The sequence below is a fragment of the Calliphora vicina genome, chromosome 3 (assembly GCF_958450345.1).
Source record: "Calliphora vicina chromosome 3, idCalVici1.1, whole genome shotgun sequence".
In the NCBI taxonomy this organism is placed as follows: Eukaryota; Metazoa; Arthropoda; class Insecta; order Diptera; family Calliphoridae; genus Calliphora; species Calliphora vicina.
Genome location: NC_088782.1, coordinates 110530988 through 110556000, shown reverse-complemented (window position 1 = coordinate 110556000; position 25013 = coordinate 110530988). Strand labels below are relative to the sequence as shown.

The 25013-nt window shown below is 26.1% G+C and overlaps 1 protein-coding gene across 2 annotated transcripts in view; it reads right to left on the bottom strand.

Moving 5' to 3' along the window:
- Positions 1-25013, bottom strand: part of ftz-f1 (ftz transcription factor 1) — a 213203-nt gene that overhangs the window by 5543 nt on the left and 182647 nt on the right. For both annotated transcript variants that reach the window (XM_065503754.1, XM_065503755.1), the window contains 4 exons: positions 6666-6886; positions 6020-6318; positions 3918-3974; positions 3646-3844 (listed from right to left, as the gene is read on the bottom strand). In XM_065503754.1, coding sequence (XP_065359826.1) covers positions 3646-3844; positions 3918-3974; positions 6020-6318; positions 6666-6886 — 776 coding nt within the window. The remainder of the gene's footprint in view (positions 1-3645; positions 3845-3917; positions 3975-6019; positions 6319-6665; positions 6887-25013) is intronic.

Here is a 25013-nt window from a genome sequence, read left to right as displayed (position 1 = left end):
ACTACATATAATTGTTGTCTCATTCATTGCTGCTGTTGCTGTTGTTATTGTTGTCGTAGTCATCGTCGTTAATGTAAACGATTCGTTTGGTATTCATTCGTTTTACATTTTGTTTGTTTTGTGGTTTTGATAAACAAACTTACATACAGACATTTGTAATTGTTGGCATACAATGATGAATGTTCGTATGTATGTTTATATGTTTGTGCCAAAGCTGTGGTTATACCTACTCTCTGTTGCTAACATATGGTTCAGCTTTGGTTGCTAAGTAGGTCAAATAATATAAACAAACCGAAACGAACACACAAACCGAACGAACCTCTAAACGAATTATAACGAAGCACAAACAAAAATTGCAAATGAAAATGAAAACAAAAATACAATCAAACCATAATAAACACCAAAGAAAAACCAACAAAGCAACAACAACAACTGCTAAAACTAAAAATAATTGCTACTTGCATTTACTATACTGCAAAAAGAAATAATAATAAGCAAAATAATAATAAATAAATTAAACGTCAACAATAATTGATATTCTGCCGGCTTAAAAATAGAAAAAAAGGAATGTAAGTATTGTATTGTCTTCAAAGATTGTCGGAGAAGAATGGTCGTAATACCAGACAGAACTTTGCATGTTGTTGCAGTTGTTGTTGTTGGGTTGCTGGTATTATTGGAAACAAAACAAAAAAGATTGCTAATGATAATAAGAGTAGCGCAGTGATGACAATTATTTATGAGCAAAGGAATAGTTAAAATGGTAGTTTTCCATAGGAAAGCATTCTTAGCAAACAATTTTCTATAGGAAAACATACTGCCTTAGCAAGACACTTTTCTATAAGAAAACTGTCTTTTATCAAGACACTTTTCTATAAGAAAACTTATTATAGGAAACTGTCTTAGCAAGACAATTTTCTATAACTCCCTAGTTATACCTAATAAATTTTTATCATGATAAACTTCAAAATGGTTATCTAGATAAAAAATTATCAGCTATAGTCTCCATTTATTAGTATTATTGCTTCGTTATGATAAAATTGTTAGTGCTTTTGCTTAGACAACTTTGTCTTGGCAACAAATGTCATTTATTGTTATGATGAATATTTGTCAAGTATAGACAGGGGGTAAGAAAACTGTCTTTTAGCAAGACAATTTTCTATAAGAAAACTGTCTTTTAGCAAGACAATTTTCTATAAGAAAACTGTCTTTTAGCAAGACAGACTTTTCTATAAGAAAACTGTCTTTTAGCAAGACAGACTTTTCTATAAGAAAACTGTCTTTTAGCAAGACAGACTTTTCTATAAGAAAACTGTCTTTTAGCAAGACAGACTTTTCTATAAGAAAACTGTCTTTTAGCAAGACAGACTTTTCTATAAGAAAACTGTCTCTTAGCAAGACAGACTTTTCTATAAGAAAACTGTCTTTTAGCAAGACAGACTTTTCTATAAGAAAACTGTCTTTTAGCAAGACAGACTTTTCTATAAGAAAACTGTCTTTTAGCAAGACAGACTTTTCTATAAGAAAACTGTCTCTTAGCAAGACAGACTTTTCTATAAGAAAACTGTCTTTTAGCAAGACAGATTTTTCTATAAGAAAACTGTCTTTTAGCAAGACAGATTTTTCTATAAGAAAACTGTCTTTTAGCAAGACAGACTTTTCTATAAGAAAACTGTCTCTTAGCAAGACAGACTTTTCTATAAGAAAACTGTCTCTTAGCAAGACAGACTTTTCTATAAGAAAACTGTCTTTTAGCAAGACAGACTTTTCTATAAGAAAACTGTCTTTTAGCAAGACAGACTTTTCTATAAGAAAACTGTCTTTTAGCAAGACAGACTTTTCTATAAGAAAACTGTCTTTTAGCAAGACAGACTTTTCTATAAGAAAACTGTCTTTTAGCAAGACAGACTTTTCTATAAGAAAACTGTCTTTTAGCAAGACAGACTTTTCTATAAGAAAACTGTCTTTTAGCAAGACAGACTTTTCTATAAGAAAACTGTCTTTTAGCAAGACAGACTTTTCTATAAGAAAACTGTCTTTTAGCAAGACAGACTTTTCTATAAGAAAACTGTCTTTTAGCAAGACAGACTTTTCTATAAGAAAACTGTCTTTTAGCAAGACAGACTTTTCTATAAGAAAACTGTCTTTTAGCAAGACAGACTTTTCTATAAGAAAACTGTCTTTTAGCAAGACAGACTTTTCTATAAGAAAACTGTCTTTTAGCAAGACAGACTTTTCTATAAGAAAACTGTCTTTTAGCAAGACAGACTTTTCTATAAGAAAACTGTCTTTTAGCAAGACAGACTTTTCTATAAGAAAACTGTCTTTTAGCAAGACAGACTTTTCTATAAGAAAACTGTCTTTTAGCAAGACAGATTTTTCTATAAGAAAACTGTCTTTTAGCAAGACAGACTTTTCTATAAGAAAACTGTCTTTTAGCAAGACAGACTTTTCTATAAGAAAACTGTCTTTTAGCAAGACAGACTTTTCTATAAGAAAACTGTCTTTTAGCAAGACAATTTTCTATAAGAAAACTGTCTTTTAGCAAGACAATTTTCTATAAGAAAACTGTCTTTTAGCAAGACAATTTTCTATAAGAAAACTGTCTTTTAGCAAGACAGAATTTTCAATAAGGAAACTGTCTTTTAGCAAGACAGAATTTTCTATAAGAAAACTGTCTTTTAGCAAGACAGAATTTTCTATAAGAAAACTGTGTTTTAGCAAGACAGAATTTTCTATAAGAAAACTGTCTTTTAGCAAGACAGAATTTTCTATAAGGAAACTGTCTTTTAGCAAGACAGAATTTTCTATAAGAAAACTGTCTTTTAGCAAGACAGAATTTTCTATAAGAAAACTGTCTTTTAGCAAGACAAACTTTTCTATAAGAAAACTGTCTTTTAGCAAGACAGACTTTTCTATAAGAAAACTGTCTTTTAGCAAGACAGACTTTTCTATAAGAAAACTGTCTTTTAGCAAGACACTTTTCTATAAGAAAACTGTTTTTTAGCAAGACAATTTTCTATAAGAAAACTGTCTTGCTTATTAGCATATTCTACACATTCTAAATTTAAAATTATCACTAATTAAAGTGCGAAAAAGCGCTAAGTTGTCATCATAGCTTAGAGTGTGCTGCTTTCGGTCTGACGATGACGCAGACAGAGTGCTAAATAAGTTTACATAATTTACGTTTGGTTGTTGTTGCTAATGCAATCTTTATTGCTTCTGTTGTTGTTGTTGTTGCTGTCATTATATAGTATGAATATAAAGAAATATATACAAAAAATCAAACAACAAATCATGCAGTATTAAGAAAGAAAAACCTAATGAGCAATTCGATGAATATTTCTTTCTTAAACATTCTTAAAATCTTTAAAAGATTTGAAGATAAAACTTGAGTTTAAAGGATTATAAATCAGAAATATGTTTTACTTATACATTCTAAAAACAGCTAAAGATATAAATTGATTTGAAAAGAATGATAAATCAGATATTGGATTTTTTAGATTAATTTTTTATAAAACCTATAAATCTAACCTGTATAACTATAAAATTGGTTTATTTCAGGCTCTACTAAATATTTCATAATCTTAAAATCATAATTAATATAAATTTTATAAATTTCTTAAATTAATTTCATTCACTACTCACCTTCAAATCTTTAAAGAACACAGTATTACGGGCCCAATCAACTTGGGAAAATAGATTTTGATCTAAAACTTTACACATTAATTCAAAGAGATCCACTTCAACTTGATTGTACGTTTGTTTTTGCAGCAACGCGAATAGTTGCGTTTGCCATTCCCTGTCATCTATTGACTGTACAAATTCCCTGATCATCGGTGAGACCCTGGAAATATTAAAATAATAAATATTTTTTTTATTTTATTAAGATAAATATTGAAAATAAAAATTTAACTTACCTTAAGGGTTCTATTATGGAATCGGCGGTACTAGAAGGATGTGTGCCCGAGTCGAAGCTTAACGAAGGGTTAATAAATAATGAGAAGAGAGAGAGAGGTGAGAAAAAGAGAGAATTAATAAAAATTTTATTATGTTTGCTAGAAAAAGTGCAAACCTTTAAAAGCTTTATTTATATAGATTTGAAAATAACGTTTTTTTGTGTGTTTAAATAAGTATTATTTAAAATCAAAAAGTTTTAAAGTTTTAAGAAACTTTTTGAGATTTAGGAAAACTTTGAACGTTCTAAAAAATCTTTAAAAATGTTTAAGTTTAATTTTAGAAAATATTTAAAAGCTGATGAAACTTTAATAAAATGTTCAAGCTTTAAGAAAGCTTCTAAGCTTTTAGAAAGCTTTCAAGCTTTTAAGTTTTATTAAGTAATTTTTAAGCCATAAGGAAAGCTTTTAATCTTTAAGGAATTTTTTAAGCTTTAAGGAAGCTTTTAAGCTTTTAATCTTTTAGGCTTTTTCTTTTAAGCTTTTAAACTTTACGAAAGCTTTTTGGCTTTAAGATTTTTAAAGTTTATTTTTCAAAAGCTTTTAAGTTCTGAAATGCTGCTAAGCTTTAGAAAAGATTTAAGAGTTATGTTGAGATTTTAGGAAGCTTTTGAATTTCAACAAAGTTTTTAATTTTCCAATTTTTTTTTCAGCGTTATGAAAGCTTTTGAGCTTTTAGAAAACTATTAAGCTTTAAGAAACTTTTTTTATTTTTTGTATAGAAAAGCTTTTAACCCTAAAGAAAGCTTTTTAGCTTTACGACTTTTAAAGTTTATTTGTCAAAAGCTTTTAAGTTTAGTTTATTAAGCTTTTGTTGAAATTTACAAACACATTTGAGATTTAAGAAAGCTTTGATGTTTTAAGAAAGTTTTTAAGTTTAAATTAAGCTTTAAAGTTAAAATAAAGCTTTAAAGTTTAAATAAAGCTTCTAAACATCAAGAAAAATTACGAATTTTATAAAGAACTTTAAAGTTCTAAAAATCTTTTAAATTTACAAAAGCTGTTAAGCTTCAGAAAATCTTTCCGCTGCTATGCTTTATGAAAATTTTTGAGCTTTTTATCTTTAATATTGGTTTTAGTTTCTAATAAAACTTTTAAGATTTAAGAAAGTTTATAATCGTTAAGATAACTCTTACCCCCATTTTCTCAATTTCTATTTATTTTTTATAGTGACGATATACTGGCAGTTCTTATACAAAAATGATCTTAATTGAGAAAATGGGGGTTGTTAGTCTTTAGAGATGCTTTAATAATGTTTTAAGCTCAAAGAAAACGTTTAAACTTTTTAAGAAAGCTTTTTCAAACTGTAAAATAACCTTTAATCTTCAAGAATTATTTTAAGTTGGGCGAAAACTTTTAAAAGTTGTAGAAAAGCTTTAAGTTTTAGAAAGGATTTTAAAGCTTTTAATCTTTAAGATAACTCTTCAAGCCTTATTCATAATCAATTTTTCTGTTTATTAAAAATTTGTAAAATTAGAAATTGATTATAAGTCTTTAAGAAAGATTAAATGTTTTAAACTCAAATAAACCTTTAAAAAAAGCTTTCAACATTAAGAAATCTACAAGTCTTTCAGAAGGATTTAATAAAGCTTTTAAACATTTTTAAAATTTGTTATGTTTTACAACCAAAAAGTGCTTTATATATGATTTTAAGCTTTCAAAAAGCTTTTGAAGATATCAATTTCTTTAAATATAAATTCCTTTTTAAAGATATGAAAAGCTTTTGCTTTTGAAAATATTCAAACGTGAACATTTTTATTTAAAAGGTTGGTTTAATAATGATTTCATGCCCCAAAATATTTTTCTACTGCTACGTTTTGCTCTCAAATTTTACATATGACAGCAAACAGTGTTATTTACATACATAAATATGTATGTAAATAAAAGAAAAATCTAAATCTTAAAGTTTTTTCTGTGGTTTCAAATACATACTTCCAGAAATGACTTTATAACCCCAAAAATAAAATTTATCTTTTCTAAAACACACCCTTAATACCAAACATACACTTGCGGTTAAATGAAATTGAAAACGAAAAACAAAAATAGAAAGTAAAATTTCTTTATACCACAGTTTTGAATCGCTGGCACTTTGTAAGGATCCTGTGCCAGTTTCATGGCAATTACCACTGCCACCACCACTGCCACTACCAACGCGGTTGATGCCATCACTTGTATTGCTGCTGTTGTTGTTGTTGTTGCCACTATTGCCACCACCGCCGCCGCCTCCTCCTCCGCCACCGCCTCCACCAGCACCACTACTGCCGTTCATAGGTATCGCTATCACACCAGAGCTGGCATTAACCTGACCTAAGGCAATAGCAATGGGGCTGGGTGATGAGTCGGGTGATTGTGTTAGAGAGGATACCTAAGAAAAAAATTTAATTTATTTTAAAAAAATAAAAATAATTTATAAAAAAAACTAAACAATATTGCATTTAAATATTGTGTTTAATTTAATATTGTATTAAAACACAATAAAAAAAGTGTCCTACTTTTGCTTTATAATAAAACAAATTTGTTTTGTCTTAAATTAGGAAAATGGGTCAATGTCAAGGTCATTATAAATTTTAACATTGACGTGTTTATGGTTTTAAAATAAGTTGGTTTCATTGAAAAATAAAAAATCTTTAATTATGCAAATCAATTAAACAAAAACAATTTAAATAATTAGCCATAAATATCAAATTTGAAAGTTAATTTTGTATGGTTTACCTGAGGTATTTGTATTTCTTGTTTTATATTCATATTTGTATAGGCCTGCTGGTAGCCGGGCGAGAGTGGTGTCGCTTTCATTTCTCCCGTACCCATAGACGTTCGCAGGGCCTGCAATGCAATTTGTCGTTGTCGCATCACTTGCAATTTTCGCGCTCGATCTCTTTTGTACATGGGTCCAAACTTATTTCTACCGCCGCGCATTCTGTCGGCTCTCACAGCTAAAACGAGAATGGAAACACAAATATGACATTAGCAAAGTTGTTATAATGGGTAAGTGGTTTAAAATGAAGAGTTTATTTTCATATCTTTATTTGAAAAAAGGTTTTATTTGTTTTAAAACTAAATTGATCTTTTTCCTGAGGTTCTATTAATAAATACAGTAGAATAAATATGTAATAATGAAATAAACACAGCTTCTTTGGGAGTGAAACCGAAATTTTATACTAAATAGAACAATAGAAAGAAGCGAGAGAAATTTCTTATTCATCTTGAAGATCAGTTGACGTATTGCTCGATTTTAGCTCTTTTTATCTTCCTATTAAATTAATCCAGATGTATAATTTACCTTTCTAAACAATCTTCCTTACCCCCATTTTCTCAATCTCTGGTTATTTTTTATCGTGACGATAAACTGACAGTTCTCATACAAAAAAATGTTAATTATAGGTTTATCGTTACGAAAAACGATAACCAGATATTGAAAAAAGACTCGTTAAGCTGAACTCAACGATTTCTTTCCACATTTGAATTACATCATTTATTTCATAAACCAGTTAAGCAACAAAAAAATCAAAAATTGAGTTATTGGCCGATTACTGCTTTGTAAAGGTAAAAACAACGTTTTTACCTGTGTTTAGTGCAGAAATAAGTCAAGTGACAGCACTTGACTGGGCCTCTATTTCTATTTCTTTCTTTCATATATAATTTAGGTATCAATAAATATGAAAACAAATAAATTTACAAGCTCTAAAATCCTACTTGATTGGATATGAAGAGTTTTATGGGAATATTTTTCAATGGCCTACAAATAAGCAGAGTGCACTGTAGAATGAATATATGATGACGAATAGTTATTAGAGAACAAATATGTATGATGTTAAAAAGTTCATTTGTCATTATACTTTTAATGTTCCTAATAAAATTAGAATATTTCCTATGAAATTTATAATAGTGAGAGTTATATTTTTTTCAGAAACCAGTCAAGTGCAAACTTTATATTCTTTTTAAAATATATGTTTATATAATAAAGTTTAATAAAGTTTCACAAATTTATAACTTTCATATATATTTTTTAAAAGTAATTTTCAGGTTGCTAGGAATTGTTCTTTGATTTACTCAAAATCAATAATTTGTTGCTTGAGTGGTTTTTGAAATAAACGATTCAATTTGAGGACTTTATTTCAATGCCAAGAAAATGGTTGGGAACATAATAATAATGATGGGTATGAAAACATTCATTCCATTAAAGTTCTAAAGATCTTGATTTAGTCAGTGGGAGCATTCAGAGCTTGTCGTAATAATAAAAGTGCTAGGAATGATTAAAAAGTTTATCCGAAACTGTTTTCTATAGAAAAGTTTATTCGAAACAGTTTTCTATAGAAAAAAGTTTATCGAAACAGTTTTCTATAGAAAAAAGTTTATCGAAACAGTTTTCTATAGAAAAAGTTTATCCGAAACTGCTTTCTATAGAAAAAAGTTTATCCGAAACAGTTTTCTATAGAAAAAGTTTATCCGAAACAGTTTTCTATAGAAAAAAGTTTATCCGAAACAGTTTTCTATAGAAAAAAGTTTATCCGAAACTGTTTTCAATAGAAAAATGTTTATCCGAAACAGTTTTCTATAGAAAAAAGTTTATCCGAAACAGTTTTTTTTGGTTTTTGTAGAAAAAAGTTTATCCGAAGTTGTTTCTGTAGAAAAATGTTTATCCGAAGTTGTTTTCTGTAGACAAAAGTTTATCCGAAACAGTTTTCTATAGAAAAAAGTCCTTCCGAAACTGTATCGTATAGAAAAAAGTTTATCCGAAACAGTTTTCTATAGAAAAATGTTTATCCGAAGAAAAAAGTTTATCCGAAACTGTTTTCTATAGAAAAAAGTTTATCCGAAACAGTTTTCTATAGAAAAAAGTTTATCCGAACAGTTTTCTATAGAAAAAATTTTATTCAAAACAGTTTTCTATAAAAAAAGTTTATCCGAAACTGTTTTCTATAGAAAAAAGTTTATCCAAAACTGTTTCTATAGAAAAAAGTTTATCCGAAACTGTTTTCTATAGAAAAAAGTTTATCCGAAACTGTTTTCTATAGAAAAAAGTTTATCCAAAACAGTTTTCTATAGAAAAAATTTTATCCAAAACATTTTCTATAAAAAATGATTATCCGAAACAGTTTTCTATACAAAAAAGTTTTTCCAAACCAGTTTTCTATAGAAAAAAGTTTATCCGAAACGGTTTTCTATAGAAAAAACTTTATCCGAAACGGTTTTCTATAGAAAAAACTTTATCCGAAACTGTTTTCTATAGAAAAAAGTTTATCCGAAACAGTTTTCTATAGAAAAAAGTTTATCCGAAACTGTTTTCTATAGAAAAAAGTTTATCCGAAACGATTTTCTATAGAAAAAAGTTTATTCGAAACAGTTTTCTATAAAAAAAAAGTTTATCCGAAACTGTTTTCTATAGAAAATAAGTTTATAACACTACTATTTTTAAAAAGTCAATAATTTAATCACCCCTTATTTGAACAGATTCTTACACTTATTATTACAAAGGATAATCAAAGTTAAATTTAAATAAAAAATTTAATTTCAAATCACCCCAGTTTTTTCCTGTAATTTGAAAAGGACACTGAATTTTACAAACTGATTTGCATACTCATACAACTATTTAGCAAAAAGGAATAAACTAAGCATAAAAAACGTTCATAGATTTTTTTTGTTGTTTTCAAGTAAATAATTGCAACGCAATAAACGTTTTTCTCCTCTTTTTTTCTTGTTTTTGGTTTTACATTTTGTCAATATCAACATTTTGTAGAAAGAATATATATAATGTTTTTATGCACCTCAATCCTAAGAGAAAAAAACACTATTTTACTAATAGTTACTACAACAACAACAAAAAAACACAACAACTACTACTACTGCTGCAATTACACTCATAAATATGGAGCACAAAATAGGGGGTACAAGTAGCTGGAATAAATTTTATACTCGCGCAATTCTTTATACATTTCGTTGAATGGTTGTAGTTGTTGCACAAACTCAAAAGAACACACTATTGAACAACAAAAAAAAAATAATAAAAAAAGAAAAGAAGAAAACTGCATATATAAACAAAACATCTAAATAAAAGAGAACAGAATATAGTAAGCAATGACAAGGGTTGCCAATACAGCAAATACTTTCCAGTATAAAGGTATTCTAAGTTAAAATTTGTATTCCACAAAGTGTTCAATAGAAAACTTACAATTTTGTACAAACAAAATTTATCCGAAACTATTTTCTATGGAAAAAAGTTTATCCGAAACTATTTTCTATAGAAAAAAGTTTATCCGAAACTATTTTCTATAGAAAAAAGTTTATTTGAGACTGTTTTCTAAAAAAAAAGTTTATCGGAGACTGTTTTCTATAGAAAAAAGTTTATCCGAGACTGTTTTCTATAGAAAAAAGTTTATCCGAAACTGTTTTCTATAGAAAAAAGTTTATTCGAAACTGTTTTCCGAAACAGTTTTCTATACAAAAAAGTTTATCCGAAACAATTTTCTATAGAAAAAAGTATATCCGAAACTGTTTTCTATAGAAAATAGTTTATCCGAAACAGTTTTCTATAGAAAAAAGTTAATCCGAAACAGTTTTCTATAGAAAAAAGTTTATCCGAAGATGGCTTCTATAGAAAAAGTTTATCCAAAACTGTTTTTTAAAGAAAAAAGTTTATCCGTATCTGTATTCTATAGAAAAAAGTTTATATGAAACGGTTTTGTATAGAAAAAAGTTTATCCGAAACTGTTTTCCATACAAAAAAGTTTATCCGAAATTGTTTTCTATGGAAAAAAGTTTATCCGAAACTGTTTTCTATAGAAAAAAGTTTATCCGAAACAGTTTTCTATAGAAAAAAGTTTATCCGAAACAGTTTTCTATAGAAAAAAGTTTATCCGAAACTGGTTTCTATAGAAAAAAGTTTATCCGAAACTGTGTTCTATAAAAAAAGTTTATCCGAGACTGTTTTCTATAGAAAAAAGTTTATCCAAGACTGTTTTCTATAGAAAAAAGTTTATCCGAGACTGTTTTCTATAGAAAAAAGTTTATCCGAGACTGTTTTCTATAGAAAAAAGTTTATCCGAGACTGTTTTCTATAGAAAAAAGTTTATCCGAGACTGTTTTCTATAGAAAAAAGTTTATCCGAGACTGTTTTCTATAGAAAAAAGTTTATCCGAGACTGTTTTCTATAGAAAAAAGTTTATCCGAAACAGTTTTCTATAGAAAAAAGTTTATCCGAAACAGTTTTCTATAGAATAAAGTTTATCCGAAACAGTTTTCTACAGAACAAAGTTTATCCGAAACTGTTTTCTATATAGAAAAAAGTTTATCCGAAACTGTTTTCTATTGAAAAAAGTTTATCCGAATCTGTTTCTATTGAAAAAAGTTTATCCGAATCTGTTTTCTATTGAAAAAAGTTTATCCGAAACTGTTGTCTATAGAAAAAAGTTTATCCGAAACAGTTTTCTATAGAAAAAAGTTTATCCGAATCTGTTTTCTATTGAAAAAAGTTTATCCGAAACAGTTTAAAAAATAATCCCCAAAAAATTTTCCCCCATAATCAAAAAGTGGCAACAATAATAAATAATAATAAAAACAAAATAATAATAAAAAATCATATATACAAAACAATACCAACACATATTCAAAATCATTTGCACATTTACACACACACACACAGCTACATAAACATCTAACGATGTATGAAATTTAGGTCAAGCGTATTGTTTACAAAAATATTTGCAATAGTGTAAGTGACATGCATGTACAAAAAACGAGCACAAAATAAAAATGCAATCTACCAGCAAGAGTATGATGAGGAGAATGCATGTGTATGTTTATGAATATGTACTCATACTCATGTTGTTGTTGTTGCTAGTGTATTCTTATACATAGTTTAAATTAAAAAAAAGAGTTTTTCTCAATGTTGTTGCAGCAGTGGCGGCAGCCACTGTGGCAGTGACAGCAGCATTGTGGCATGACGAATGCAGATTTTAGTGCGTTTTTCCACTTTTGTGGTTGCTGTTCTGTAATATTGAAAAACGTATGACTATAATGAGTAATCGCTCTTAATTTATTACAACATTTTTTAAGAGATTCCCTCTTTAGTGCGAGTTGCTAACAAAAGAGTATAATTTCAATAATATTAATATTAAGGAAAAATCATTATTTATCTTATCGCATACTACTATTATTTTGTAATGTCTGTTTAAATGTTTTTAATGTAATAAATTTAGTTGGGAAACTTTTTGTTTTATTGTTTTGTAAATTTTTTGTTGGTAATACACGAAATAAGCGAAAAATATAATTTATTGTATATATTTTGTGGTGATAAACAAAAAGGAATAGGGTCAGTTTTATTTTTTGTTACAAAATGTGACCTAAATTTGTAAATAAATATAAGATTTAAATAACTTGGTTTTTGTTAAATAAAAACTATTTTTATGGAAAACCAGGGAACAAAAGTTAAACCGAAACTGTTTTTTATAGAAAAACGTTCAACCGAACTTGTTTTCTATAGAAAAAAGTTCAACCAAAACTGTTTTCTATAGAAAAAAGTTCAACCAGAACAATTTTCTACAGAAAAAAGTTCAACCATAACAGTTTTCTATAAAGAGTTCACCAGGACTATTTTCTATAGAAAAAGGTTCAAGCAGAATTATTTTCTATAGAAAAAAGTTCAACCATAACAGTTTTCTATAGAAAAAAGTTCAACCGGAACTGTTTTCTATAGAAAAAAGTTCAACCGGAACTGTTTTCTATAGAAAAAAGTTCAACCGGAACTGTTTTCTATAGAAAAAAGTTCAACCGGAACTGTTTTCTATAGAAAAAAGTTCAAACGGAACTGTTTTCTATAGAAAAAAGTTCAAACGGAACTGTTTTCTATAGAAAAAAGTTCAACCGCAACTGTTTTCTATAGAAAAAAGTTCAACCGCAACTGTTTTCTATAGAAAAAAGTTCAACCGCAACTGTTTTCTATAGAAAAAAGTTCAACCGGAACTGTTTTCTATAGAAAAAAGTTCAACCGGAACTATTTTCTATAGAAAAAAGTTCAACCGGAACTGTTTTCTATAAAAAAAGTTCAACCAGAACTATTTTCTATAGAAAAAAGTTCAACCAGAACTATTTTCTATAGAAAAAAGTTCAACCAGAACTATTTTCTATAGAAAAAAATTAAACCAGAACTATTTTCTATAGAAAAAAATTAAACCAGAACTATTTTCTATACAAAAAAGTTTAACCAGAACTATTTTCTATAGAAATAAGTTCAACCAGAACTATTTTCTATAGAAATAAGTTAAACCAGAACATTAATCACATTATCTTGTAGTACATCCTGTAAAAATTTCCTTAAAATTGGTGCACACTACAATTGGTAATAGCAGAAAGATTGCTGTAGCTATTTTCTATTTTGAAATCGTTTTTTTTCCTGTTCGTTTGCAAAATTGCTGTTTAAGAAAAATTTTGTATAAAGACTTTAATCCAGTGTTTGTTCTTAGGAATCACATGATCATGTAGTACATTCTCTAAAATTTTTATTAAAATTGGTGCACACTACAATTGGTAATAGCAAAAAGATTGCTGTAACTATTTTAGGATTTGATATTGTTTTTTTTCTGTTTGTTTGCAAAATTACTGTTTGAGAAAAATTTTGTATGAAGACTTTATTCCAGAGTTAGTTCTATGGAATCACATAATCATTGAGTACATTCTCTAAAAATTTCATTAAAATTGCTACATCCTCCAACCGGTTAGAGTAAAAAGTTTGAAGTGACTATTTTATGTTGTGAAATTTTAAAATGTTCTGTTTGTTTGGAAAATTGCTACTTTAGAAAAATTTAGTATGAAGACTTTATTCCCGTGTTAGTTTTATAGAATCCAAATATTTTGGAGAATATTCTTACAAAGTTTCATTAAAATTTATGCAATATAAAGGCTGTTAGAGAATTAAGTTTGAAATTTATTTTTTTTAATTTAAAAACTTTATATTATATTGTTTATGTGCAAATTCGCTATTTCTATAAAATTTTAGACGAGGACTTTATATTATTATTAGTGCTATAGAATCATGATAATTCAAAGAATGTTTTACAAAAAATCTGATTAAAATGAAGACATTTTAAAGGCAGTTAAAATATATTGTTTGAAATTAAAAAAAAAAATTATCATTAGACTGCAAAATCTCAATTGGCGTAAAACTTTACATGAAGACTTTATTATATTTTTGGCTGTATGGAACCACAATATTTTGGAAAATGTTTTTAAAAAATTTAATTTAAAATTTTTCTAGAGAAACTATTTACTCCCTTATTCATAAAGAATCTTTAATTTTATAAAATTTTCGTACAAAATTTGTTTTATAAACCTGTAATAAATTTAAAAATTGATAACAATTAATATACAGTAAAACCTTGATAATACGGATTATCCGATAATCCGGACATCAGTTTTCATTAAATTGTGTACTCTATAATCCGGATTGATTGCATTTGTATAACTTTATAATCCATATTGCATAGAAACTATTGTATAGTGTTAATTTCTATTAATTTTTACTTCAAAAACATTTTTTGCTAAAAAAAAAACGAATTATTTTCTATGCAATTCGAATTTTTTTTCGGTTGTCCGTATTATTTGATAAACCGGATTAGGGTCTGCAATCAATTATCCGGATTATCAAGGTTTTACTGTATAAGAATTTCAAAATCTTCAGTTTGTTTTGAAAATTTCAGTTTGGGGAAGATTGTAAAGGTAGAATTTAAGTTATTTGTATAATTATCTGGTCTGTAATTTGAGAGAAAAAATTTATTCTTTATGTTTTCAATATCATTTTTTAGTTCATTTTTATTTTCAGCCTAGATTTATACTAGAAAATCAATCTATTTTTTGCTAAATTTATTTATATTATTTTCTTCCAACTTTTTTCCCCTTTAAACATAAATTTAAAATGTTGCAGGCCTATTTTCTATTTGCAAAATATTAAAAAATCAATGATGAATTGCTTTAAATTATGAAAGAGTTGTTAGATGTTAGAAAAGAGAAACTATAAATTTCCTCTATTTCTAAATATTAAAATAATGAGAGCCTCTTTTTATTATGTTGTAATAGATTTTTTATTTTTACCATCTTTCTTAATTTACTAATACCAAAGCACGTGTTACTACATGACGTATGAGTATTGCAACATTGCTCATACGTTAAGAAATTTTCTATTTTATGCTCTTTTTTTTTTGAACAACAAAAATCTCTTAGCAACTCTCAACAAGTAAAAACCATTTAAAGAAAAACAAAAAGCTTTTTATTGTTTCATACGAATAAGAAAAAAGTTTAGCCGAAAATAACCAGTTATTCGTTGTTAGAAAGCTCTCTTTTAATTACAGTTTTTATGAGACAGAGAGAGAAAGAGTGAGAGTTATGTTTGGAATTATGTATGTTATAAATAGCGGAGTAGTTTTTTTCTTATTGTTGTCATTATTACAACATTTTATTAAACAACTTTTGCTTTCAGTTGAAATAAGTCTTGTTATTTTCTTATTTTTAATCTTCTTCTTTATTTTTTTCTTTGTTGTCATTGTAAAATGATGTTGTGTTTGGTAAAAGTATGTGTGTGTAGATGAGAGAGTGTAATAAAAATAAACTCTTTTTGTATGTAAGTAAGTGTGTTTTTAGTTTGGTCTTCTTCTAGTTGTTGTAACATTTTTCTTGTTGTTGCTGGTTTATAGTTCGTGTTGTTTTTATGAGTATGAGTCAATTTTCTTCTTCGTCTTATTCGTTATTGCTGTCATGGATGTTGTTTTTATTACATATATACATTTATATATATTTTTTTTATTATTGTCGATATTGTGAGTGGAGTAGGTCAAGGACAGTATGAAAAGTGGGACACCAAAGCCATCACTTAACTTGGTTAGTGTGGAAACAAAAAAAGAAAAGAAAATGTTGGAAAAATTTAAAGAAAATTTGTAAGTGTCGTCGTACATGCCGCCGCTTGTGTACAACTATTTGATAATGGGAATTTTTCAATTGCTTTTCAATTTTCTTCTTTCTTTTCCTTCAAGTTTTTCTAATTTTTTTTTTTCGACTTTTAAACCACAATTGTAATTCAATAGTGGGGATAGTTGTGTTGTGTATGAGAAAAACATGTTCAAGTGTTGTTAAATTTATGATGTCGGTTAAGACAAAAAGTTTTTTGTTGGTCAGAGACACTTTGAAACACTTTGAATTTGAAATGTTTAATGAAGATTGAAGACAAAATAAAAGAAGGAAATGGACAAAATATTGATTTTTTAGTAAATATAAACAAATATTTTAACAATTGGTTGGAGTTAGGTAGGGCAGGGTCTTTAAAAGTTCTAAAGGGATTAAGAATTTCATGAAACCTAGGAAATTGTAATTAAGTTTTTCGCAACAAATGAAATGAGTAGCAGATTTTAGAAACAAATTGCATAATTAAGTCTGTTTTAATTAGATTTTTGGCCAAAAACTAATGGTTTTGCTAGATTAAAGTAGAAAGAGATGACAGTTCTTGTCTTAGCTTTAATCTATATAAAAGTTTACATTTTTTTTCAACGAAAACTAATTAAAATTAGCATTAAAGTGAAAAAGAAAATAGTTTTAAACAAAAACATGACCACTGTAAACTAATTTATGCAATAATAATTAATTTTATTATAAAAAGGAAAATTTCACATTTTCACCAAAAAAAAAAACTGAACAACTTTGACCTTTTGTAAGTCAATTAATATTTGACCTAGAAATACTAATTTCTTTATTTGCAAAGTTTAAGCACTCTTCTATCAATATACCAAATCTTATGAAATTTGAAGTAAAAACTTCGAAGTTTTATAGGTTTTAAAAATTATGTTTCAAAGTTTATCTCTACTAAAGCAACATTTGCCACACTGTAACTCGTATTTGGCTTGATCTAAACAGCTAAATTTTGGTGAGCAGAAAGCTTATATCGTAATCTATTAATATAACAAATTTTGTAAAAAATGTAGACAAAAATGTATAACGAAATATCATATCTGAAACACTGAATTTGAGTTTAAGTGCAAACACAAAAAATACACTTTTTATACATCACTGGATAGGTAATTGTGTCTGCTTTTTAAAAATGCATAAAAAGTTTAAAAATCAAAAACAAAAATACAGAATTCTTGAAAACCAAACAAACCAAAAAATTAAAGAATGTTCTTTTAACATGTTCTACTGATTACCATAATTTGGCATGTGGAAATATGTCAAGCTAGACTTATTGTATATCAATGAAGAGCTCAATGTAACTTCTTTCCAAAAATGTATAAACAATTTAATAAAATAAACATTTGTGGAAGACTTTTGTAAACCATAAAAGTGCACAAATTTTATAGTTAAATTTTACTTTGAGTCCATTAATTTGACAAGTGTTAAATAAAAGTTCAACTTTTTATACATCACTGGATAGGCAATATAGTCTTCTTTACAAACATGTATACAAAGTTAAAGAAAACAAAAATCCATGGAAGAATTTTATCAAAAAACCACCAAAATATACAATTAAATTTACAGTAAACATGTTCTTTGAAACCATTAATTTGACTAGTCTTAAACAAAAGTTCAATTTACTATACATCACTGGATAGGCAATAGAGTCTTCTTTTTAAATATGCAAGAAAAGTTTAACAAAACAAAAATCCATGGAAGACTTTTATAAAAAAACCATAAAAATGCATAAAAGTGGAAACATAAAATTTATAGTAAACATGCTCCTCGAGTCTATTAATTTAGTAAGTGGAAAACAGAAGTTACATCACTGGATAGGCAATAAAGTCTTCTTTGAAAACATGTATAAAAAGTTTAACAAAACAAAAACTTTTCAAAGACTTTTATCAAAATACATAAAAGTGGAACCATGAAAATTATAGTAAACATGTTCTTCGAGTCCATTAATTTGACAAGTGTCAAACAAAAGTTCAACTTTTTATACATCACTGGATAGACAATAGAGTCCTCTTTTTAAACATGTATAAAAAGTTTAACAAAACAAAAATCCATGGAAGAGTTTTATCAAAAAACCAACAAAATACATAAAAGTGGAACCATGAAATTTATACTAAACATGATCTTCGAGTCCATTAATTTGACAAGTGTTAAACAAAAGTTCAACTTTTTATACATCACTGGATAGGCAATAGAGTCTTCTTTTTAAACATGTATAAAAAGTTTAACAAAACAAAAATCCATGGAATACTTTTAACAAAAAAATCACCAAAATAAATAAAAGTGGAACCATGAAATTTATAGAAAACATGTTCCATGTCCATTTATTTGACAAGTGTCAAACAAAAGTTCAACTTTTTATACATCACTTGATAGGTAATAGAGTCTTCATTACAAATATGTATAAAAAGTTTAACAAAACAAAAATCCATCAAAGACTTTTATCAAAAAAATCACCAAAATACATAAAAGTGGAACCATGAAATTTATAGTGTACAAGTACTTCGAGTCTTTTAAATTCTTATAAGGAAAAATTGTTTTACACAAATTGTATATCAATGGAAAGGCAAATGTGTCTTCTTTACAAACATGTATCAAAAGTTTAATGAAACCCAAATTTTTAAAAGACTTTTGCTAAAATAAACAAGAAACAGAAAAGTTTGAACAATTAAAATAAAAGTGAAATAAAATGTTAAGTACCTTAATTTAACATGTGAAAAAGTCTAGTAAAACTTATTATACATCAATGAATAGGTAATTGAGTTTTCTTTACAAAAATGTATAAAAAAATTAACAAAACTAAAATCTATTAAACACTTTTGCAAAAATAGCAAATCTACATGCAAATAAAATAATTAATTTTAAAATGAAGTGGTTACTTTGAGTCAATTAATTTCTCATGTGAAAAGAGAATTTTAGACAAATCGTATACCAATGGATAGGTAAATGTATCTTCTTTACAAAAATGTATAATAAGTTAAATAAAACTTAATTCCATAAAAGACTTTGGATAAAAAAAGCGAAAAATAGACAAAAATGTAAGCATTAGTTTAAAAGTGAAGTATTGATTTCAGTCTGATAATTTGTCACTTTTAAGCTATATTGTATATCAATGGATAGCTAATTATGCGAGCTTTCCAATAAATTATAAATTATTGAATGGATTTATAATTATGCAAGACTTTTGTTTAAATTTAACAAAAATGAAATGTAGTATTTCATTTCGATTAATGCTGTAGGTAGGGTACAAGTAAAAATTTTAACAAAATTACTATCATAAGCTTTTATAAGATGTATTCTTTCAGAATATATGAAAATATAGGGAATATGGTTAATAAAATTGTATAAAATTATATAGCAAAAAAGATACTTTTTATGATTTTTTATTTTAATGCTAAATGTAGGGTGCAAAGCTAGATCGTAACAAAATTAAACTTCTCAGCTTACTTAAGCTGTATACTTATAGAAAATATTAAAAACTATTAAATGTTATTAATATAATATTTAAAAAAAATAAAAAAGTGAAGATCCTTCTTTCAAAAAAAAGAAAAAAATATACAAATTTACTAATTTTCTATTAATGCTAAATGTAGGGTGCAGGTCCAAAACTTAACAAAAAAAAACTCTATTGAGCTTACTTAAGGTAAATACTACCAGAAAATTATCAAAAATATTGACTGTTATTAACAAACTTTCAAAGAAAATTAAAACAAAATAAAAGTACTTTTTAGAAAAAATTTGAGAACAGTTGAACTTGAGGTAAAAATAACTGATTTTGTATGTGTGCTGTAGGTAGGGTGCATCTCCTGATCTGAAGATCCTGAAGAAAATTATACTTTTCAGCTTACTTAAGGTAAGCTTTCAGAAACATATGAAAAATACTTAATATTATTAAGAAACTTTCAAAGAAAATTTAAAAAAAAAGTACAAAAATTTGAAAATTTTATCATTTCCCTTTTATGCTTTTAAGGTAGGGTGCATATTCAGATCTTAATGAAATTATATTTTCCTGCTTACTTAAGATGTCTACTTATAGATAATACTAAAAACTAGGTAAGGTCTTTAAGAAAGTTTTATAGAAAATGTAAAAAAGTAAAAGTACTTTTTTAAAAAAATGCGAAAAAATTAAAAAATTCTTATTTTCAATGCATGCAGAATGTAAGGTGCATAACCGAAATCTTAACAAAATTCTACTCATTAACAAGCTTAAGGTCTATTTTATTAGAAAATATAAAATAATAATTAATTTTATTAACAAACATTTTAAGAATATGTTAAAAAGTAAAGGTACTTTTCATGTAAAATATGACTTTTTTCTATTAATGCTATTTGTAGGGTGCCTAACCGAATGTTAATAAAATTATATATTAGAGTTTACTAAAGACCTAAGGTTTCCAGAAATTATAAAAGGTAATTAATGTTAGTAGGAAAAATCCTTAAAAAAATATGTAAATAAGTAAAGGTACTTTTTTCAAAAACTAAGACAAATTTAACTTTTATTCATTTTCTATTAAGACTAAATGTAGGGTGTATAGCTAATTCATAAACAAATTTACACTTAATAACAAGCATAAAATCTCTGCTTTCAAAAATGTTTAAAATATATTTTATTTTATTAACAAAGTTTCTAAGAAAATGTAAAAAAGTAAAGGTACTTTTTGAAAAAATCTGAAAGGTTGAACAATTTTTTGGTTTTGTAAAGATGCAGAAAGTAGGGCACAGAACCAAATCTTATTAAATTTACACTTTTCAGCTTACTTAAAGTGTCTGCTTTTAGAAAAGTATAAATAATATTGCATAATATTAAAAAAATTTTGTAGAAAATGTAAAATATTTGCAAAATATTTTAAAAAATAAAAAATGCCATTTTTCTATTAAGATTAAATGTAGGGTACATGTCAAAATCTTTCCAAAATTACTGTTTTGAACATACTTAAGGTGTTTATTATAAGAAAAAGTTGTACAAAAATTAATATTATTAACAAACTTTCAAAGAAAACGGAAATAAAAAAGGTACTTTTTCCAAAAAAGAAAAATTTAAATTTTTACTTTTGTTGTATATGGCTAAATATGGAATACAAGGACAAATCTTAATAAAATTACTTTGAACAACTGGCTTAAAGTCTTTACTCTTAGAAATAATTAAAATATATTTCAATTTTTTAACAGTTTTCTTTAAAAATGTAAAAAAGTAAAAGTACTTTTTTCAGAAAAATGAGAAATGTAAAAAAAATTGCTAATTTGTTATTAATGCTAAATGTAGGGTGCATGAACAAATCTTAAATAAATTATAATTTTCATCATACTTATGGTGTATGTTATTAGAAAACGTTGAAAAATATTTAATATTATTAACAGGTTTTCTAGGAAAATGTAAAAATCTAAAAGTACTTTTTTTCAAAAAAATTTTTTTTTTGCCATTTATTTATTTGCTCATTTTTTATTAATGCTAAATGTAGGGTGCATGGTCAAATCTTTACTAAATTTCAATTTTCATCATACTTATGGTGTATGTTATTAGAAAACGTTCAAAAATATTAAAAATTATTAACAAGTTTTCTAGGAAAACGTAAAAATCTAAAAGTACTTTTTTTCAAGATATTTGAAATGTAAAAAAAATTGCTAATTTTATATTAATGCTAAATGTAGGGTGCATGGCCAAATCTTTACTAAATTACAATTTTCATCATACTTATGGTTTATGTTATTAGAAAACGTTGAAAAATATTTAATATTATTAACAAGTTTTCTAGGAAAATGCAAAAAACTAAAAGTACTTTTTTCAAGATATTTGAAATGTAAAAAAAATTGCTAATTTGCTATTAATGTTAAATGTAGGGTGCATGGCCAAATCTTAACTAAATTATTATTTTCAACTTACTTAGGGTGTCTGTTATTGGAAAACGTTCAAAAATATTAAATATTATTAACAAGTTTTCTAGAAAAATGTAAAAATCTAAAAGTACTTTTTTTCAAAAAATTTTATATATAAAAAAAAATTGCTAATTTGTTATTAATGCTAAATGTAGGGTGCATGTCCAAATCTTAACTAAATTACAATTTTCATTATACTTTTGGTGTATATTATTAGAAAACGTTCAAAAATATTAAATATTATTAACAAGTTTTCTAGGAAAATTTAAAAAACTAAAGGTACTTTTTTAAAAAAATTTTTTTTTTAATGTTTTTCAACTTTTTTCTTTTTTTATATTTTTTTACAAGCAGGATATGTCCAAATCTCTTTAGAATTCAATTTTAAATATACTTTGGGTTTATACTTTCAGAATTTGTTGAAAATATTTAATTAGATTAACAAACTTCTTAAGCAAATGTTGAAATGTAAAAGTACTTTTCTCAAAAAATAGTAAGATTTAAATTTTTGTTGATTTTATATTAATTTTGAATGTAGAGGGCAGGTCCAAATATTAAAATAAAGCAGCCTAATGACTCTTCATTTAGATAAAGTTAATATGCAGAAAAGTAAAGGGATTTGCTTTGAGAGGGTTACATTTGACTTACAATGGCCAGCCCTGTATTTCAATTTCACTTCCCTGCTAACAATATTATGAAAACCTAAGTTCTGCTCTATAAATCTTCCAAATTTTGTATTAAACAGACCAATAGTTTAGAAACTGTAAGTGAAAAACCATTTTTCTTATAAAATCTGCCCTATTCTGGCGCAGTGAGGAGAACAAGATAAACTTTATGTAGAAAAATGGAATTTGTTAAATAAACTTCTGGAGGTTTCAGGAAATTTAACAAGAACCATTAGAAAATAAGAAATAGAGTTAATGAAAGAAAGAAATGGATGAAGAGAAAGTCATTTTCAAAATGTATGAATTGACCTAATTTTGTTTTTATAAATAATTAGGCTAATTTTGTTTTAACATTTCACTTTTCTTTTTAATTTTTAAATTGAACCATTTATTTATTAACTTTACATTCCAATACTCCCCCAATTTTTTTTTAAAAAAAAAAAACTTTCAATAAAATTTCTATTTTATACAATAATTTATCTCATCTGTAATAGTATTTCCCTTTAATAATTTTTAATTTTTGCAGCCAAAGTTGTCAGTACAAGTATTTTAGAGCAGAAATTTTTAAACCAAAAATCAACACCCAACCAGATAATAAACCCCAAAAAACAGCAACAAATAACAAATAATTATAATAATGGCAAAAATATGTATGTAAAATTAACAAAGAAATAAAGAAAAAATTCGAAAGTTAAAATATTAAGTGGAAGAAAAAAAAATATATCCAAAAATAAACTTCAAATAAGAGTTAAGATAGACAGATATAAAATAACACACAAATTATGTAAGGCAAGAAAACGAAGAAAAAAAAAACAAACAAAATTTATAATTTCTTTAATGTTTAAATATAAAATAGCAAAAAAAAACAAAACCAACAAGTTGGTTTCAATAACAAAATATCTAAAAAGGAAGGAAGTGCCAAAAGTTAAAACACCTTTTTCAGCAAACTCTTACGCCAAAAAAAACAGTTACATCTCACGCTTTCTGAATTTTGTTACAAAATAACAGCAAATTGTTGATATAAGGGAGATTATTAGATTAATTTTATGAATTAAAAACAGTAAATTGAACAAAATTTCAAAAGCACAAAATGTGGAAAATGTCAAAAAAGTAGGCCACTAGGGGAAAACATAATTTATATCTATTGATATAACTTGTAAACCACTGAATCGATTAGAACTAAATTTGGAATATATAAAGAGGTGGAGCTAAGCTTTTATTACCTTATTTACAGACATCTTAAATTTAAAAACAAAGTGAGCCTTAGAGTGTCAAAGTAAACTATATTGGGAAATTTAATCTATTGAATATAGACATTTTAATTAATATACTAATTTGAAACTATTTATCCGATTTGTTTAAAACTGATCATATCCATAGATAAGGAGTTAAGCTTTCATAATTCTAATAGTATTATTAAAAAACTTAAAAACGGGGCAAGCCATAGAGTCTCAAATTCGTGCACTTTGGAAAATTTGGTTAATTGATAATACAAATTTTAATTAATATACAACTTACAAAGTGTTAAAACAATCTGCACAAAACTCGTTATATTTATAGAGCAAGAGTTAAGCTTTCATAATCCAAATTGTAGATATATCAAATCTGAATATACGCTGAGCTTTAGTGAGGCAAATTTGGCCACTTTAGGAAATTTGGTTTATGGAAAATATAAATTTTATTTTATAAAAACTTGCAAATTACTAAACCGATTTATAGAAAACTGATACAATTAATATAATAGGACATAAGCTTTCACAATCCTAGTTGTCTACATGTCAGACTTAAATCCCAGATGATCTACAGTGTGTCAAAGTTGTCGCCTTTGGGAAATTTGTTTTATTGAAAATGTAAATTTTTACTAATATACAACTTTTAAACTATTAATGTGATCAGCACAAAAATGGGAATATTTATAAAGCAGAAGTTAAAATTTCATAATCTTAATTAAAGACTTCCAAAAATTGTAACACACCATGAGCTTTATTATGTCAAAGTTACCTTACTTAAGAAGTTTATTATATTGCAAATATAAATTTTAACTAATATATAACTTACAAAATACTTAACGAATTTGAGCAATATTTAGAATATTAATAGAACAGCGGATTAACTTTCATAATCTTAATTGAACAGCTAAAATATTTAAATACAAGCAGAGCTACAGTAAGCCAAAGTTAAATGTTTTGGATGGAAAATATAAATCTTAACTAATATACAACTTTAAAATAACAAACCGGATTCAAATAAAACTGTTACCATCAATAGATTTCAAGTTAAGCTTTCATAATCTTTATTACAGATATAATAGATTTGAATGCACGAAGAGCTGTTGATATTAAAAGCCAAATTGTTTTTATGTAACAAAAAAGTAATTTTAATATTTTTTTTAAATTTTATTTAAAAATTTTAAATTTTTTAAATATATTTTAAAATTGATATCTAGCCTAAGTTGAAAATCGGATTTTCTTTTACATTTTTTAATATTATTTTTTACTTTTTTTCTAAAAACTTCTTACGGTCCCACTGTGCAGCACTTGAACTCTATTTAAAGTTTGTTTTTATTAACTGCATAAAGAAATTG